The 16,398-nt window shown below is 42.5% G+C and overlaps 1 protein-coding gene across 5 annotated transcripts in view; it reads left to right on the top strand.

Moving 5' to 3' along the window:
• The window catches only part of LOC139760407 (uncharacterized), a 114,617-nt gene that overhangs the window by 55,253 nt on the left and 42,966 nt on the right, over positions 1-16,398 (top strand). For 3 of the 5 annotated variants that reach the window (XR_011715333.1, XM_071683574.1, XM_071683575.1), the window contains exon 4: positions 5,440-5,594. The exons of 1 other annotated variant lie outside the window; for it this stretch is intronic. Coding sequence is in view for 3 of the 4 variants with exons in the window: in XM_071683574.1 (XP_071539675.1) it covers positions 5,505-5,594 (90 nt within the window). In the remaining variant the exon portion in view is untranslated. The remainder of the gene's footprint in view (positions 1-5,439; positions 5,595-16,398) is intronic. One more of the 5 variants, XM_071683577.1, reaches the window with a different exon arrangement.

Raw genomic sequence — 16,398 nt, 5'->3', positions numbered from 1 at the left:
AGACATGTGTACATGTAGGAAGAGAGGAAAGTGATTGGTTCTCAGTGAATGTAGGTTTGCGGCAGGGGTGTGTGATGTCTCCATGGTTGTTTAATTTATTTATGGATGGGGTTGTTAGGGAGGTAAATGCAAGAGTTTTGGAAAGAGGGGCAAGTATGCCGTCTGTTGGGGATGATAGAGCTTGAGAAGTGAGTCAGTTGTTGTTTGCTGACGATACAGCGCTGATGGCTGATTCATGTGAGAAACTGCAGAAGCTGGCAACTGAGTTTGGTAAAGAGTGTGAAAGAAGAAAGCTGAGAGTAAATGTGAACAAGAGCAAGGTTATTAGGTACAGTAGGGTTGAGGGACAAGTCAATTGGGAGGTAAGTTTGAATGGAGAAAAACTGGAGGAAGTGAAGTGTTTTAGATATATGGGAGTGGATTGGCAGTGGATGGAACCATTGAAGTGGAAGTGAATCCTAGGGTGGGGGAGGGGGCAAAAGTTCTGGGAGCGTTGAAGAATGTGTGGAAGTCGAGAATATTTTCTCGGAAAGCAAAAATGGGTATGTTTGAAGGAATAGTGGTTCCTTCAATGTTATATGGTTGCAAGTTGTGTGGAGGATGGTGGATGTGCTGGAAATGAGATGTTTGAGGACAATATGTGGTGTGAGGTGGTTTGATCGACGAAGTAATAATAGGGGAAGAGAGATGTGTGGTAGTAAAAAGAGTGTGGTTGAGAGAGCAGAAGAGGGTGCTTTGAAATGGTTGGGTCACATGGAGAGAATGAGTGAGGAAAGATTGACCAAGAGGATATATGTGTCAGAGGTGGAGGGAACGAGAAGTGGGAAACCAAATTGATGATGGAAAGATGGAGTGAAAAAGATTTTGAGTGATTGGGGCCTGAACATGGAGGAGGGTGAAAGGTGTGCGAGGAATAGAGTGAATTGGAATGATGTGGTATACTGGGGCCGACGGGCTGTCAGTGGATTGAGCTAGGGCATGTGGAGTGTCTGGGGTAAACCATGGAAAGTTGTGTGGGGCCTGGATGTGGAAAGGGAGCTGTGGTTTTGGTGCATTATTACATGACAGCTAAAGACTGAGCGTGAATGAATGTGGCCTTTGTTGTCTTTTCCTAGCGCTAGCTCGCGCACATGAGGGGGGAGGAGCTTGTTATTTCATGTGTGGTGGGGTGTCGATGGGAATGAATAAAGGCAGACAGTATGAATTATGTACATGTGCATATATGTATATGTCTGTGTGTGTGAATATATGTATACATTGAGATGTATAGGTATGTATATTTGTGTGTGTGAACGTGTATGTGTATGTGGGTGGGTTGGGCCATACTTTAGTCTGTTTCCTTGCGCTACCTCCCTAAAGCGGGAGACAGCGAGAAAGCAAAAATATATGAAAATAAATATATATTGCAGTGGAACTTATTGAAAAGGGGGTGACTGTATTGTTGACTAGTTGGTAAGGTTATTTAATGTATGTATGACTCGGCGAGGTGCCTGAGTATTGGCGGAATGCTTGCATAGTGCCATTGTACAAAGGCAAAGGGTATAAGAGTGAGTGCTCAAATTACAGAGGTATAAGTTGTTTAGTATTCCTGGGAAATTATATGGGAGGGTATTGATTGAGAGGGTGAAGGCATGTACAGAGCATCAGATTGGGGAAGAGCAGTGTGGTTTCAGAAGTGGTAGAGGATGTATGTATGTGAGAAATACTTAGAAAAGCAAATGGATTTTTATGTAGCATTTATGGATCTGGAGAAGGCATATGATAGAGTTGATTGAGATGCTCTGTGGAAGGTACTAAGAATATATGGTGTGGGAGGCAAGTTGTTAGAAGCAATGAAAAGTTTTTGTCAAGGATGTAAGGCATGTGTACGTGTAGGAAGAGAGGAAAGTGATTGGTTCTCAGTGAATGTTGGTTTGTGGCAGGGATGTGGGATGTCTCCATGGTAGTTTAATTTGTTTATGGATGGGGTTGTTAGGGAGGTGAATGCAAAAGTTTTAGAAAGGGGCAAGTATGGAGTCTTGTGGATGAGAGAGCTTGGGAAGTGAATCAGTTGTTCGCTGATGATACAATGCTGGTGGCTGATTCGTTTGAGAAACTGCAGAAGCTAGTGACTGAGTTTGGTAAATTGTATGAAAGAAGAAAGAAAGAGTAAATGTGAATAAGAGCAAGGTTATTAGGTACAGTAGGGTTGAGGGACAAGTCAATTGGGAGGTAAGTTGAATGGAGAAAAACTGGAGGAAGTAAAGTGTTTTAGATATCTGGGAGTGGATTTGGCAGCGGAAGGAACCATGGAAGCAGAAGTGAATCCTATGGTGGGAGAGGGTGCGAAAGTTGTGGGAGCATTGAAGAATGTGTGGAAGTCAAGAACATTATCTCGGAAAGCAAAAATGAGTATGTTTGAAGGAATAGTGGTTCCAACAATGTTATATAGTTGCAAGGCATGGGCTATAGATAGAGTTGTGCTGAGGAGGGTGGATGTGCAGGAAATGAGATGTTTGAGGACAATATTTGGTGTGAGGTGGTTTGATCGAGTAAGTAATAATAGGGTAAGAGAGATGTGTGGTAATAAAAAGAGTGTGGTTGAGAGAGTAGAAAAGGGTGTTCTGAAGTGGTTTGGTCACATGGGGAGAATGAGTGAGGAAAGATTGACCAAGAGGATATATACGTCAGAGGTGGAGGGAACGAGGAGAAGTGGGAGACCAAATTGGAGGTGGAAAGATGTAGTGAAAAAGATTTTGAGTGATCAGGGCCTGAACATGAGGGTGAAAGGCATCCAAGGAATAGAGTGAATTGGATCGATGTGGTTTACCGGGGTTGACGTGCTGTCAGTGGAATGAATCAGGGCATGTGAAGCGTTTGGGGTAAACCATGGAAAGCTGTATAGGTATGTATATTTGCGTGTGTGGACGTGTATGGGGGTGGGTTGAGCCATTTCTTTCGTCTGTTTCCTTGCTCTACCTCGCAAACGCGGGAGACAGCGACAAAGCAAAAAAAAAGAAAAAAAAAATGTATTTATTCATTTATTTTGCTTTGTCGCTGTCTCCCACGTTTGCGAGGTAACGCAAGGAAACAGACGAAAAAATGGCCCAACACACCCCCATACACATGTATATACATACACGTCCACACACACAAAATATACATACCTATACATCTCAATATACACATATATATACACACACAGAGACATACATATATACCCATGCACACAATTCACACTGTCTGCCTTTATTCATTCCCATCGCCACCTCGCCACACATGGAATACCATCCCCCTCCCCCCTCATGTGTGTGAGGTAGCGCTAGGAAAAAACAACAAAGGCCCCATTCGTTGACACTCAGTCTCTAGCTGTCATGCAATAATGCCCGAAACCACAGCTCCCTTTCCACATCCAGGCCCCACACAACTTTCCATGGTTTACCCCAGACGCTTCACATGCCCTGATTCAATCCACTGACAGCACATCAACCCCGGTATACCACATTGATCCAATTCACTCTATTCCTTGCCCTCCTTTCACCCTCCTGCATGTTCAGGCCCTGATCACTCAAAATCTTTTTCACTCCATTTTTCCACCTCCAATTTGGTCTCCCACTTCTCCTCGTTCCCTCCACCTCCGACACGTATATCCTCTTGGTCAATCTTTCCTCACTCATTCTCTCCATGTGCCCAAACCATTTCAAAACACCCTCTTCTGCTCTCTCAACCATGCTCTTTTTATTTCCACACATCTCTCTTACCCTTACATTACTTACTCGATCAAACCACCTCACACCACACATTGTCCTCAAACATCTCATTTCCAGCACATCCACCCTCCTGCGCACAACTCTATCCATAGCCCATGCCTCGCAACCATACAACATTGTTGGAACCACTATTCCTTCAAACATACCCATTTTTGCTTTCCGAGATAATGTTCTCGACTTCCACACATTCCTCAAGGCTCCCAGGATTTTCACCCCTTCCCCCACCCTATGATTCACTTCCACTTCCATGGTTCCATCCGCTGCCAGATCCACTCCCAGATATCTAAAACACTTTACTTCCTCCAGTTTTTCTCCATTCAAACTTACCTCCCAATTGACTTGACCCTCAACCCTACTGTACCTAATAACCTTGCTCTTATTCACATTTACTCTTAACTTTCTTCTTTCACACACTTTACCAAACTCAGTCACCAGCTTCTGCAGTTTCTCACATGAATCAGCCACCAGCGCTGTATCATCAGCGAACAACAACTGACTCACTCCCCAAGCTCTCTCATCCACAAAAGACTTCATACTTGCTCCTCTTTCCAAAACTCTTGCATTCACCTCCCTAACAACCCCATCCATAAACAAATTAAACAACCATGGAGACATCACACACCCCTGCCGCAAACCTACATTCACTGAGAACCAATCACTTTCCTCTCTTCCTACACGTACACATGCCTTACATCATCGATAAAAACTTTTCACTGCTTCTAACAGCTTGCCTCCCACACCATATATTCTTAATACCTTCCATAGAGCATCTCTATCAACTCTATCATATGCCTTCTCCAGATCCATAAATGCTACATAAAAATCCATTTGCTTTTCTAAGTATTTCTCATACATTCTTCAAAGCAAACACCTGATCCACACATCCTCTACCACTTCTGAAACCACACTGCTCTTCCCCAATCTGATGCTCTGTCCATGCCTTCACCCTCTCAATCAATACCCTCCCATATGATTTACCAGGAATACTCAACAAACTTATACCTCTGTAATTTGAGCACTCACTCTTATCCCCTTTGCCTTTGTACAATGGCACTATGCACGCATTCTGCCAATCCTCAGGGACCTCACCATGTGTCATACATACATTAGATAACCTTACCAACCAGTCAACAATACAGTCACCCCCTTTTTTAATAAATTCCACTGCAATACCATCCAAACCTGCTGCCTTGCCGGCTTTCATAAATAAATATATATATTTATTTATGTATTTTTTCCTACTATATCACCATATTCGGTGTAAATCATCATGAAAAATTTATTTGAAAAAATTTAAGGAAAATCTGATGACATGAGAACTTAACCCAGTTATTTGGCATTGTATTTAAAGTACTTCACATGATTTTATGATGTAGCATTTTTTAATAGTGCAGTAACTGTGGTATGAGAGGATTTTCTTCATACAGTACTCACATGGTTATCTGTAATGCACTAGCATGAATTAAGTCATCTGTAATTTCACATTTATGAAAATTTTGAAAATTTAGTACGAGAATTACCATGATTTGTTGTGCAGTCTTATATCCATGGCTTGCCCTACATCAGCCTCTACAGTGTATCTAATTCAGTATTTCTCTATTGTCCACATTGTAGATATTTGAACTTGTGTTACTGCTTATTTTGTTTGCTTTTTCCCTTTAAAGAGGTACAAATTTTTTCAAATTTTCAGAATGGGGCCCAGACAGAGCTGGCAGGGAGTACGGAATTTAATGCAAAATCACATTATTTGTAAATATGGACCATCCCCCAGATTCAGATAACAGTGTGAGTATTGTTGAGTGCAGCAGGAGCCCTATAGAAGGTCTCATTTGGCAGGAAGGAGGGGTAAGATATATGCTCATATTATTGTTCATGCCTATTTAGGAATTCCTAAATTTGTAAGGTTGCATTAAGGGCAGAAAGAAATGGCACTCATTTGCCCACATCCACAATCCATCTTTCATTTATAATGCATTCATACCAGAGCATCATCCAAAGCCAAGCCTCAGACCTTTCTGTAGTTTTCCCTGACTTTTTCACATGCCATGGTTCAGTCCTTTGACAGCATGTTGCCCATTTACCACATCACTCCAATTTGTTCTACCCCATGCACATATCACACCCTCGTGCATGTTTAGGTCCTGATAACTCAAATTATCTTGCATTCCTTCCTTCCATCTTGTCCTTGGTCTCCTTTTCATCCTAGTTCCCACTACTTTTCATGCATATACCCTCTTAGTCTCATCTCATTCATTGTAAATTTTTTTGTTCATACTTGGCTGTTGTTCCCACATTATTGAGCTAATGCCAGGAACAGACGAAAAAAGATATTTGCTCACATACACACATACATGTGTATATATATATATATATATATATATATATATATATATCAGATTGGGGAAGAGCAGTGTGGTTTCAGAAGTGGTAGAGGATGTGTGGATCAGGTGTTTGCTTTGAAGAATGTATGTGAGAAATACTTAGAAAAGCAAATGGATTTGTATGTAGCATTTATGGATCTGGAGAAGGCATATGATAGAGTTGATAGAGATGCTCTGTGGAAGGTATTAAGAATATATGGTGTGGGAGGAAAGTTGTTAGAAGCAGTGAAAAGTTTTTATCGAGGATGTAAGGCATGTGTACGTGTAGGAAGAGAGGAAAGTGATTGGTTCTCAGTGAATGTAGGTTTGCGGCAGGGGTGTGTGATGTCTCCATGGTTGTTTAATTTGTTTATGGATGGGGTTGTTAGGGAGGTAAATGCAAGAGTTTTGGAAAGAGGGGCAAGTATGAAGTCTGTTGGGGATGAGAGAGCTTGGGAAGTGAGTCAGTTGTTGTTCGCTGATGATACAGCGCTGGTGGATGATTCATGTGAGAAACTGCAGAAGCTGGTGACTGAGTTTGGTAAAGTGTGTGGAAGAAGAAAGTTAAGAGTAAATGTGAATAAGAGCAAGGTTATTAGGTACAGTAGGGTTGAGGGTCAAGTCAATTGGGAGGTAAGTTTGAATGGAGAAAAACTGGAGGAAGTGAAGTGTTTTAGATATCTGGGAGTGGATCTGGCAGCAGATGGAACCATGGAAGAGGAAGTGGATCATAGGGTGGGGGAGGGGGCGAAAATTCTGGGGGCTTTGAAGAATGTGTGGAAGTCGAGAACATTATCTCGGAAATCAAAAATGGGTATGTTTGAAGGAATAGTGGTTCCAACAATGTTATATGGTTGCGAGGCGTGGGCTATGGATAGAGTTGTGCGCAGGAGGATGGATGTGCTGGAAATGAGATGTTTGAGGACAATGTGTGGTGTGAGGTGGTTTGATCGAGTAAGTAACGTAAGGGTAAGAGAGATGTGTGGAAATAAAAAGAGCGTGGTTGAGAGAGCAGAAGAGGGTGTTTTGAAGTGGTTTGGGCACATGGAGAGGATGAGTGAGGAAAGATTGACCAAGAGGATATATGTGTCGGAGGTGGAGGGAACGAGGAGAAGAGGGAGACCAAATTGGAGGTGGAAAGATGGAGTGAAAAAGATTTTGTGTGATCGGGGTCTGAACATGCAGGAGGGTGAAAGGAGGGCAAGGAATAGAGTGAATTGGAGCGATGTGGTATACCGGGGTTGACGTGCTGTCAGTGGATTGAATCAAGGCAGGTGAAGCGTCTGGGGTAAACCATTGGAAAGCTGTGTAGGTATGTATATTTGCGTGTGTGGACGTATGTATATACATGTGTATGGGGGGGGCTGGGCCATTTCTTTCGTCTGTTTCCTTGCGCTACCTCGCAAACGCGGGAGACAGCGACAAAGTATAATAGAAAAATAAAAAAAATATATATATATATATATATATATATATATATATTTATTTTTATTTATTTTGCTTTGTCGCTGTCTCCCGCGTTTGCGAGGTAGCGCAAGGAAACAGATGAAAGAAATGGCCCAACCCACCCCCATACACAATGTACACACATACACGTCCACACACGCAAATATACATACCTATACATCTCAGTGTACACATATATATATACACACACAGACACATACATATATACCCATGCACACAATTCACACTGTCTGCCTTTATTCATTCCCATCGCCACCTCGCCACACATGGAATACCATCCCCCTCCCCCCTCATGTGTGCGAGGTAGCACTAGGAAAAGACAACAAAGGCCCCATTCATTCACACTCAGTCTCTAGCTGTCATGCAATAATGCCTGAAATCACAGCTCCCTTTCCACATCCAGGCCCCTCACAACTTTCCATGGTTTACCCCAGACGCTACACATGCCCTGATTCAATCCACTGACAGCACGTCAACCCCGGTATACCACATCGATCCAATTTACTCTATTCCTTGCCCTCCTTTCACCCTCCTGCATGTTCAGGCCCCGATTACACAAAATCTTTTTCACTCTATCTTTCTACCTCCAATTTGGTCTCCCACTTCTCCTCGTTCTCTCCACCTCTGACGCATATATCCTCTTGGTCAATCTTTCCTCACTCATTCTCTCCATGTGCCCAAACCATTTCAAAACACCCTCTTCTGCTCTCTCAACCATGCTCTTTTTATTTCCACACATCTCTCTTACCCTTACGTTACTTACTCGATCAAACCACCTCACACCACACATTGTCCTCAAACATCTCATTTCCAGCACATCCACCCTCCTGCGCACAACTCTATCCATAGTCCACGCCTCGCAATCATACAACATTGTTGGAACCACTATTCCTTCAAACATACCCATTTTTGCTTTCCGAGATAATGTTCTCGACTTCCACACATTCTTCAATGCTCCCAGGATTTTCGCCCCCTCCCCCACCCTATGATCCACTTCGGCTTCCATGGTTCCATCCGCTGCCAGATCCACTCCCAGATATCTAAAACACTTTACTTCCTCCAGTTTTTCTCTATTCTACTTCCTCCAGTTTTTCTCCATTCAAACTTACCTCCCAATTGACTTGACCCTCACCCCTACTGTACCTAATTACCTTGCTCTTATTCACATTTACTCTTAACTTTCTTCTTTCACACACTTTACCAAACTCAGTCACCAGCTTCTGCAGTTTCTCACATGAATCGGCCACCAGCGCTGTATCATCAGCGAACAACAACTGACTCACTTCCCAAGCTCCCTCATCCACAACAGACTTCATACTTGTTCCTCTTTCCAAAACTCTTGCATTCACCTCCCTAACAACCCCATCCATAAACAAATTAAACAACCATGGAGACATCACACACCCCTGCCGCAAACCTACATTCACTGAGAACCAATTACTTTCCTCTCTTCCTACACATACACATACCTTACATCCTCGATAAAAACTTTTCACTGCTTCTAACAACTTGCCTCCCACACCATATATTCTTAGTACCTTCCACAGAGCATCTCTATCAACTCTATCATATGCCTTCTCCAGATCCATAAATGCTACATACAAATCCATTTGCTTTTCTAAGTATTTCTCACATACATTCTTCAAAGCAAACACCTGATCCACACATCCTCTACCACTTCTGAAACCACACTGCTCTTCCCCAATCTGATGCTATGTACATGCCTTCACCCTCTCAATCAGTACCCTCCCATATAATTTACCAGGAATACTCAACAAACTTATACCTTTGTAATTTGAGCACTCACTCTTATCCCCTTTGCCTTTGTACAATGGCACTATGCATGCATTCCGCCAATCCTCAGGCACCTCACCTTGAGTCCTACATACATTAAATAACCTTACCAACCAGTCAACAATACAGTCACCCCCTTTTTTAATAAATTCCACTGCAATACCATCCAAACCTGCTGCCTTGCCGGCTTTCATCTTCTGCAAAGCTTTTACTACCTTTTCTCTATTTACCAAATCATTTTCCCTAACCCTCTCACTTTGCACGCCACCTCGACCAAAACACCCTATATCTGCCACTCTATCATCAAACACAGTCAACAAACCTTCAAAATACTCACTCCATCTCCTTCTCACATCACCACTACTTGTTATCACCTCCCCATTTGCGCCCTTCACTGAAGTTCCCATTTGCTCCCTTGTCTTACGCACTTTATTTACCTCCTTCCAGAACATCTTTTTATTCTCCCTAAAATTTAATGATACTCTCTCACCCCAACTCTCATTTGCACTCTTTTTCACCTCTTGCACCTTTCTCTTGACCTCCTGTCTCTTTCTTTTATACATCTCCCACTCAATTGCATTTTCTCCCTGCAAAAATCGTCCAAATGCCTCTCTCTTCTCTTTCACTAATGATCTTACTTCTTCATCCCACCACTCACTACCCTTTCTAATCATATATATATATATATATATATATATATATATATATATATATATATATATATATATATATATATATTTTCTTTCTTTCCTTTCAAACTATTCGCCAATTCCCGCATTAGCGAGGTAGCGTTAACAACAGAGGACTGGGCCTTTGAGGGAATACCCTCACCTAGCCCAATTCTCTGTTCCTTCTTTTGGAAACTTAAAAAAGAACCGAGAGGGGAGGATTTCCAGCCCCCCGCTCCCTCCCCTTTTAGTCGCCTTCTACGACAAGCAGGGAATACGTGGGAAGTACTCTTAATCCCCTATCCCCAGGGATAATATATATATATATATATATATATATATATATATATATATATATATATATATATATATATATATATATATATATATATATATCCCTGGGGATAGGGGATTAAGAATACTTCCCACGTATTCCCTGCTTGTCGTAGAAGGCGACTAAAAGGGGAGGGAGCGGGGGGCTGGAAATCCTCCCCTCTCTTTTTTTTTTTTTAATTTTCCAAAAGAAGGAACAGAGGGGGCCAGGTGAGGATATTCCAAAAAAGGCCCAGTCCTCTATTCTTAACGCTACCTCGCTAACGCGGGAAATGGCAAATAGTTTAAAAGAAAAAAAGATACATATATATATATATATATATATATATATATATATATATATATATATTTATTTATTTTTTTTTTTCATATGTATATATATATGTATGTGTGTGTGTGTGTATATGTGCGTATGTATGTGTATGTGTGTGTATGTGTATATATATATGTATATTATCCCTGGGGATAGGGGTGAAAGAATACTTCCCACGTATTCCTCGCGTGTCATAGAAAGCGACTAGAGGGGACGGGAGCGGGGGGCCAGAAATCCTCCCCTCCTTGTATTAACTTTTTAAAATAGGAAACAGAAGAAGGAGTCACGCGGGGAGTGCTCATCCTCCTCGAAGGCTCAGAGTGGGGTGCCTAAATGTGTGTGGATGTAACCAAGATGTGAAAAAAGGAGAGATAGGTAGTATGTTTGAGGAAAGGAACCTGGATGTTTTGGCTCTGAGTGAAACAAAGCTCAAGGGTAAAGGGGAAGAGTGGTTTGGGAATGTCTGGGGAGTAAAGTCAGGGGTTAGTGAGAGGACAAGAGCAAGGGAAGGAGTAGCAATACTCCTGAAACAGGAGTTGTGGGAGTATGTGATAGAATGTAAGAAAGTAAATTCTCGATTAATATGGGTAAAACTGAAAGTTGATGGGGAGAGGTGGGTGATTATTGGTGCATATGCACCTGGGCATGAGAAGAAAGATCATGAGAGGCAAGTGTTTTGGGAGCAGCTGAATGAGTGTGTTAGTGGTTTTGATGCACGAGACCGGGTTATAGTGATGGGTGATTTGAATGCAAAGGTGAGTAATGTGGCAGTTGAGGGAATAATTGGTATACATGGGGTGTTCAGTGTTGTAAATGGAAATGGTGAAGAGCTTGTAGATTTATGTGCTGAAAAAGGACTGATGATTGGGAATACCTGGTTTAAAAAGCGAGATATACATAAGTATACTTATGTAAGTAGGAGAGATGGCCAGAGAGCGTTATTGGATTACGTGTTAATTGACAGGCGTGCGAAAGAGAGACTTTTGGATGTTAATGTGCTGAGAGGTGCAACTGGAGGGATGTCTGATCATTATCTTGTGGAGGCTAAGGTGAAGATTTGTATGGGTTTTCAGAAAAGAAGAGTGAATGTTGGGGTGAAGAGGGTGGTGAGAGTAAGTGAGCTTGGGAAGGAGACCTGTGTGAGGAAGTACCAGGAGAGACTGAGTACAGAATGGAAAAAGGTGAGAACAATGGAAGCAAGGGGAGTGGGGGAGGAATGGGATGTATTTAGGGAATCAGTGATGGATTGCGCAAAAGATGCTTGTGGCATGAGAAGAGTGGGAGGTGGGTTGATTAGAAAGGGTAGTGAGTGGTGGGATGAAGAAGTAAGAGTATTAGTGAAAGAGAAGAGAGAGGCATTTGGACGATTTTTGCAGGGAAAAAATGCAATTGAGTGGGAGATGTATAAAAGAAAGAGACTGGAGGTCAAGAGAAAGGTGCAAGAGGTGAAAAAGAGGGCAAATGAGAGTTGGGGTGAGAGAGTATCATTAAATTTTAGGGAGAATAAAAAGATGTTCTGGAAGGAGGTAAATAAAGTGCGTAAGACAAGGGAGCAAATGGGAACTTCAGTGAAGGGCGCAAATGGGGAGGTGATAACAAGTAGTGGTGATGTGAGAAGGAGATGGAGTGAGTATTTTGAAGGTTTGTTGAATGTGTTTGATGATAGAGTGGCAGATACAGGGTGTTTTGGTCGAGGTGGTGTGCAAAGTGAGAGGGTTAGGGAAAATGATTTGGTAAACAGAGAAGAGGTAGTGAAAGCTTTGCGGAAGATGAAAGCCGGCAAGGCAGCAGGTTTGGATGGTATTGCAGTGGAATTTATTAAAAAAGGGGGTGACTGTATTGTTGACTGGTTGGTAAGGTTATTTAATGTATGTATGACTCATGGTGAGGTGCCTGAGGATTGGCGGAATGCGTGCATAGTGCCATTGTACAAAGGCAAAGGGGGTAAGAGTGAGTGCTCAAATTACAGAGGTATAAGTTTTTTGAGTATTCCTGGTAAATTATATGGGAGGGTATTGATTGAGAGGGTGAAGGCATGTACAGAGCACCAGATTGGGGAAGAGCAGTGTGGTTTCAGAAGTGGTAGAGGATGTGTGGATCAGGTGTTTGCTTTGAAGAATGTATGTGAGAAATACTTAGAAAAGCAAATGGATTTGTATGTAGCATTTATGGATCTGGAGAAGGCATATGATAGAGTTGATAGAGATGCTCTGTGGAAGGTATTAAGAATATATGGTGTGGGAGGAAAGTTGTTAGAAGCAGTGAAAAGTTTTTATCGAGGATGTAAGGCATGTGTACGTGTAGGAAGAGAGGAAAGTGATTGGTTCTCAGTGAATGTAGGTTTGCGGCAGGGGTGTGTGATGTCTCCATGGTTGTTTAATTTGTTTATGGATGGGGTTGTTAGGGAGGTAAATGCAAGAGTTTTGGAAAGAGGGGCAAGTATGAAGTCTGTTGGGGATGAGAGAGCTTGGGAAGTGAGTCAGTTGTTGTTCGCTGATGATACAGCGCTGGTGGCTGATTCATGTGAGAAACTGCAGAAGCTGGTGACTGAGTTTGGTAAAGTGTGTGGAAGAAGAAAGTTAAGAGTAAATGTGAATAAGAGCAAGGTTATTAGGTACAGTAGGGTTGAGGGTCAAGTCAATTGGGAGGTGAGTTTGAATGGAGAAAAACTGGAGGAAGTGAAGTGTTTTAGATATCTGGGAGTGGATCTGGCAGCGGATGGAACCATGGAAGCGGAAGTGGATCATAGGGTGGGGGAGGGGGCGAAAATTCTGGGGGCCTTGAAGAATGTGTGGAAGTCGAGAACATTATCTCGGAAATCAAAAATGGGTATGTTTGAAGGAATAGTGGTTCCAACAATGTTGTATGGTTGCGAGGCATGGGCTATGGATAGAGTTGTGCACAGGAGGATGGATGTGCTGGAAATGAGATGTTTGAGGACAATGTGTGGTGTGAGGTGGTTTGATCGAGTGAGTAACGTAAGGGTAAGAGAGATGTGTGGAAATAAAAAGAGCGTGGTTGAGAGAGCAGAAGAGGGTGTTTTGAAGTGGTTTGGGCACTTGGAGAGAATGAGTGAGAAAAGATTGACCAAGAGGATATATGTGTCGGAGGTGGAGGGAACGAGGAGAAGAGGGAAACCAAATTGGAGGTGGAAAGATGGAGTGAAGAAGATTTTGTGTGATCGGGGCCTGAACATGCAGGAGGGTGAAAGGAGGGCAAGGAATAGAGTGAATTGGAGCGATGTGGTATACCGGGGTTGATGTGCTGTCAGTGGATTGAATCAAGGCATGTGAAGCGTCCAGGGTAAACCATGGAAAGCTGTGTAGGTATGTATATTTGCGTGTGTGGACGTGTGTATGTACATGTGTATGGGGGGGGGTTGGGCCATTTCTTTCGTCTGTTTCCTTGCGCTACCTCGCAAACGCGGGAGACAGCGACGAGGTATAAAAAAAAAGAAAAGATATATATATACCTATCCCTGGGGATAGGGGTGAAAGAATACTTCCCACGCATTCCTCGCGTGTCGTAGAAGGCGACTAGAGGGGACGGGAGCGTGGGGCCAGAAATCCTCCCCTCCTTGTATTTTTTAACTTTCTAAAATGGGAAACAGAAGAAGGTGTCACGCGGGGAGTGCTCATCCTCCTCGAAGGCTCAGACTGGGGTGTCTAAATGTTTGTGGATGTAACCAAGATGTGAAAAAAGGAGAGATAAATAGTATGTTTGAGGAAAGGAACCTGGATGTTTTGGCTCTGAGTTAAACGAAGGTCAAGGGTAAAGGGTAAGAGTGGTTTGGGAATGTCTTAGGAGTAAAGTCAGGGGTTAGTGAGAGGACAAGAGCAAGGGAAGGAGTAGCAGTAGTCCTGAAACAGGAGTTGTGGGAGTATGTGATAGAATGTAAGAAAGTAAATTCTCGATTAATATGGGTAAAACTGAAAGTTGATGGAAAGAGATGGGTGATTATTGGTGCATATGCACTTGGGCATGAGAAGAAAGATCATGAGAGGCAAGTGTTTTGGGAGCAGCTGAATGAGTGTGTTAGTGGTTTTGATGCACGAGACCGGGTTATAGTGATGGGTGATTTGAATGCAAAGGTGAGTAATGTGGCAGTTGAGGGAATAATTGGTATACATGGGGTGTTCATTGTTGTAAATGGAAATGGTGAAGAGCTTGTAGATTTATGTGCTGAAAAAGGACTGGTGATTGGGAATACCTGGTTTAAAAAGCGAGATATACATAAGTATACGTATGTAAGTAGGAGAGATGGCCAGAGAGCGTTATTGGATTACATGTTAATTGACAGGCGCGCGAAAGAGAGACTTTTGGATGTTAATGTGCTGAGAGATGCAACTGGAGGGATGTCTGATCATTATCTTGTGGAGGCTAAGGTGAAGATTTGTATGGGTTTTCAGAAAAGAAGAGTGAATGTTGGGGTGAAGAGGGTGGTGAGAGTAAGTGAGCTTGAGAAGGAGACTTGTGTGAGGAAGTACCAGGAGAGACTGAGTACAGAATGGAAAAAGGTGAGAACAATGAAAGTAAAGGGAGTGGGGGAGGAATGGGATGTATTTAGGGAATCAGTGATGGATTGCGCAAAAGATGCTTGTGGCATGAGAAGAGTGGGAGGTGGGTTGATTAGAAAGGGTAGTGAGTGGTGGGATGAAGAAGTAAGAGTATTAGTGAAAGAGAAGAGAGAGGCATTTGGACGATTTTTGCAGGGAAAAAATGCAATTGAGTGGGAGATGTATAAAAGAAAGAGACTGGAGGTCAAGAGACAGGTGCAAGAGGTGAAAAAGAGGGCAAATGAGAGTTGGGGTGAGAGAGTATCATTAAATTTTAGGGAGAATAAAAAGATGTTCTGGAAGGAGGTAAATAAAGTGCGTAAGACAAGGGAGCAAATGGGAACTTCAGTGAAGGGCGCAAATGGGGAGGTGATAACAAGTAGTGGTGATGTGAGAAGGAGATGGAGTGAGTATTTTGAAGGTTTGTTGAATGTGTTTGATGATAGAGTGGCAGATACAGGGTGTTTTGGTCGAGGTGGTGTGCAAAGTGAGAGGGTTAGGGAAAATGATTTGGTAAACAGAGAAGAGGTAGTGAAAGCTTTGCGGAAGATGAAAGCCGGCAAGGCAGCAGGTTTGGATGGTATTGCAGTGGAATTTATTAAAAAAGGGGGTGACTGTATTGTTGACTGGTTGGTAAGGTTATTTAATGTATGTATGACTCATGGTGAGGTGCCTGAGGATTGGCGGAATGCGTGCATAGTGCCATTGTACAAAGGCAAAGGGGGTAAGAGTGAGTGCTCAAATTACAGAGGTATAAGTTTTTTGAGTATTCCTGGTAAATTATATGGGAGGGTATTGATTGAGAGGGTGAAGGCATGTACAGAGCACCAGATTGGGGAAGAGCAGTGTGGTTTCAGAAGTGGTAGAGGATGTGTGGATCAGGTGTTTGCTTTGAAGAATGTATGTGAGAAATACTTAGAAAAGCAAATGGATTTGTATGTAGCATTTATGGATCTGGAGAAGGCATATGATAGAGTTGATAGAGATGCTCTGTGGAAGGTATTAAGAATATATGGTGTGGGAGGAAAGTTGTTAGAAGCAGTGAAAAGTTTTTATCGAGGATGTAAGGCATGTGTACGTGTAGGAAGAGAGGAAAGTGATTGGTTCTCAGTGAATGTAGGTTTGCGGCAGGGGTGTGTGATGTCTTCATGGTTGTTT

This window comes from Panulirus ornatus, chromosome 36, assembly GCF_036320965.1.
Source record: "Panulirus ornatus isolate Po-2019 chromosome 36, ASM3632096v1, whole genome shotgun sequence".
Taxonomy (NCBI): Eukaryota; Metazoa; Arthropoda; class Malacostraca; order Decapoda; family Palinuridae; genus Panulirus; species Panulirus ornatus.
Note: the sequence above shows the minus strand (reverse complement) of the source record. Positions and strands in the feature narration are given on the sequence as shown.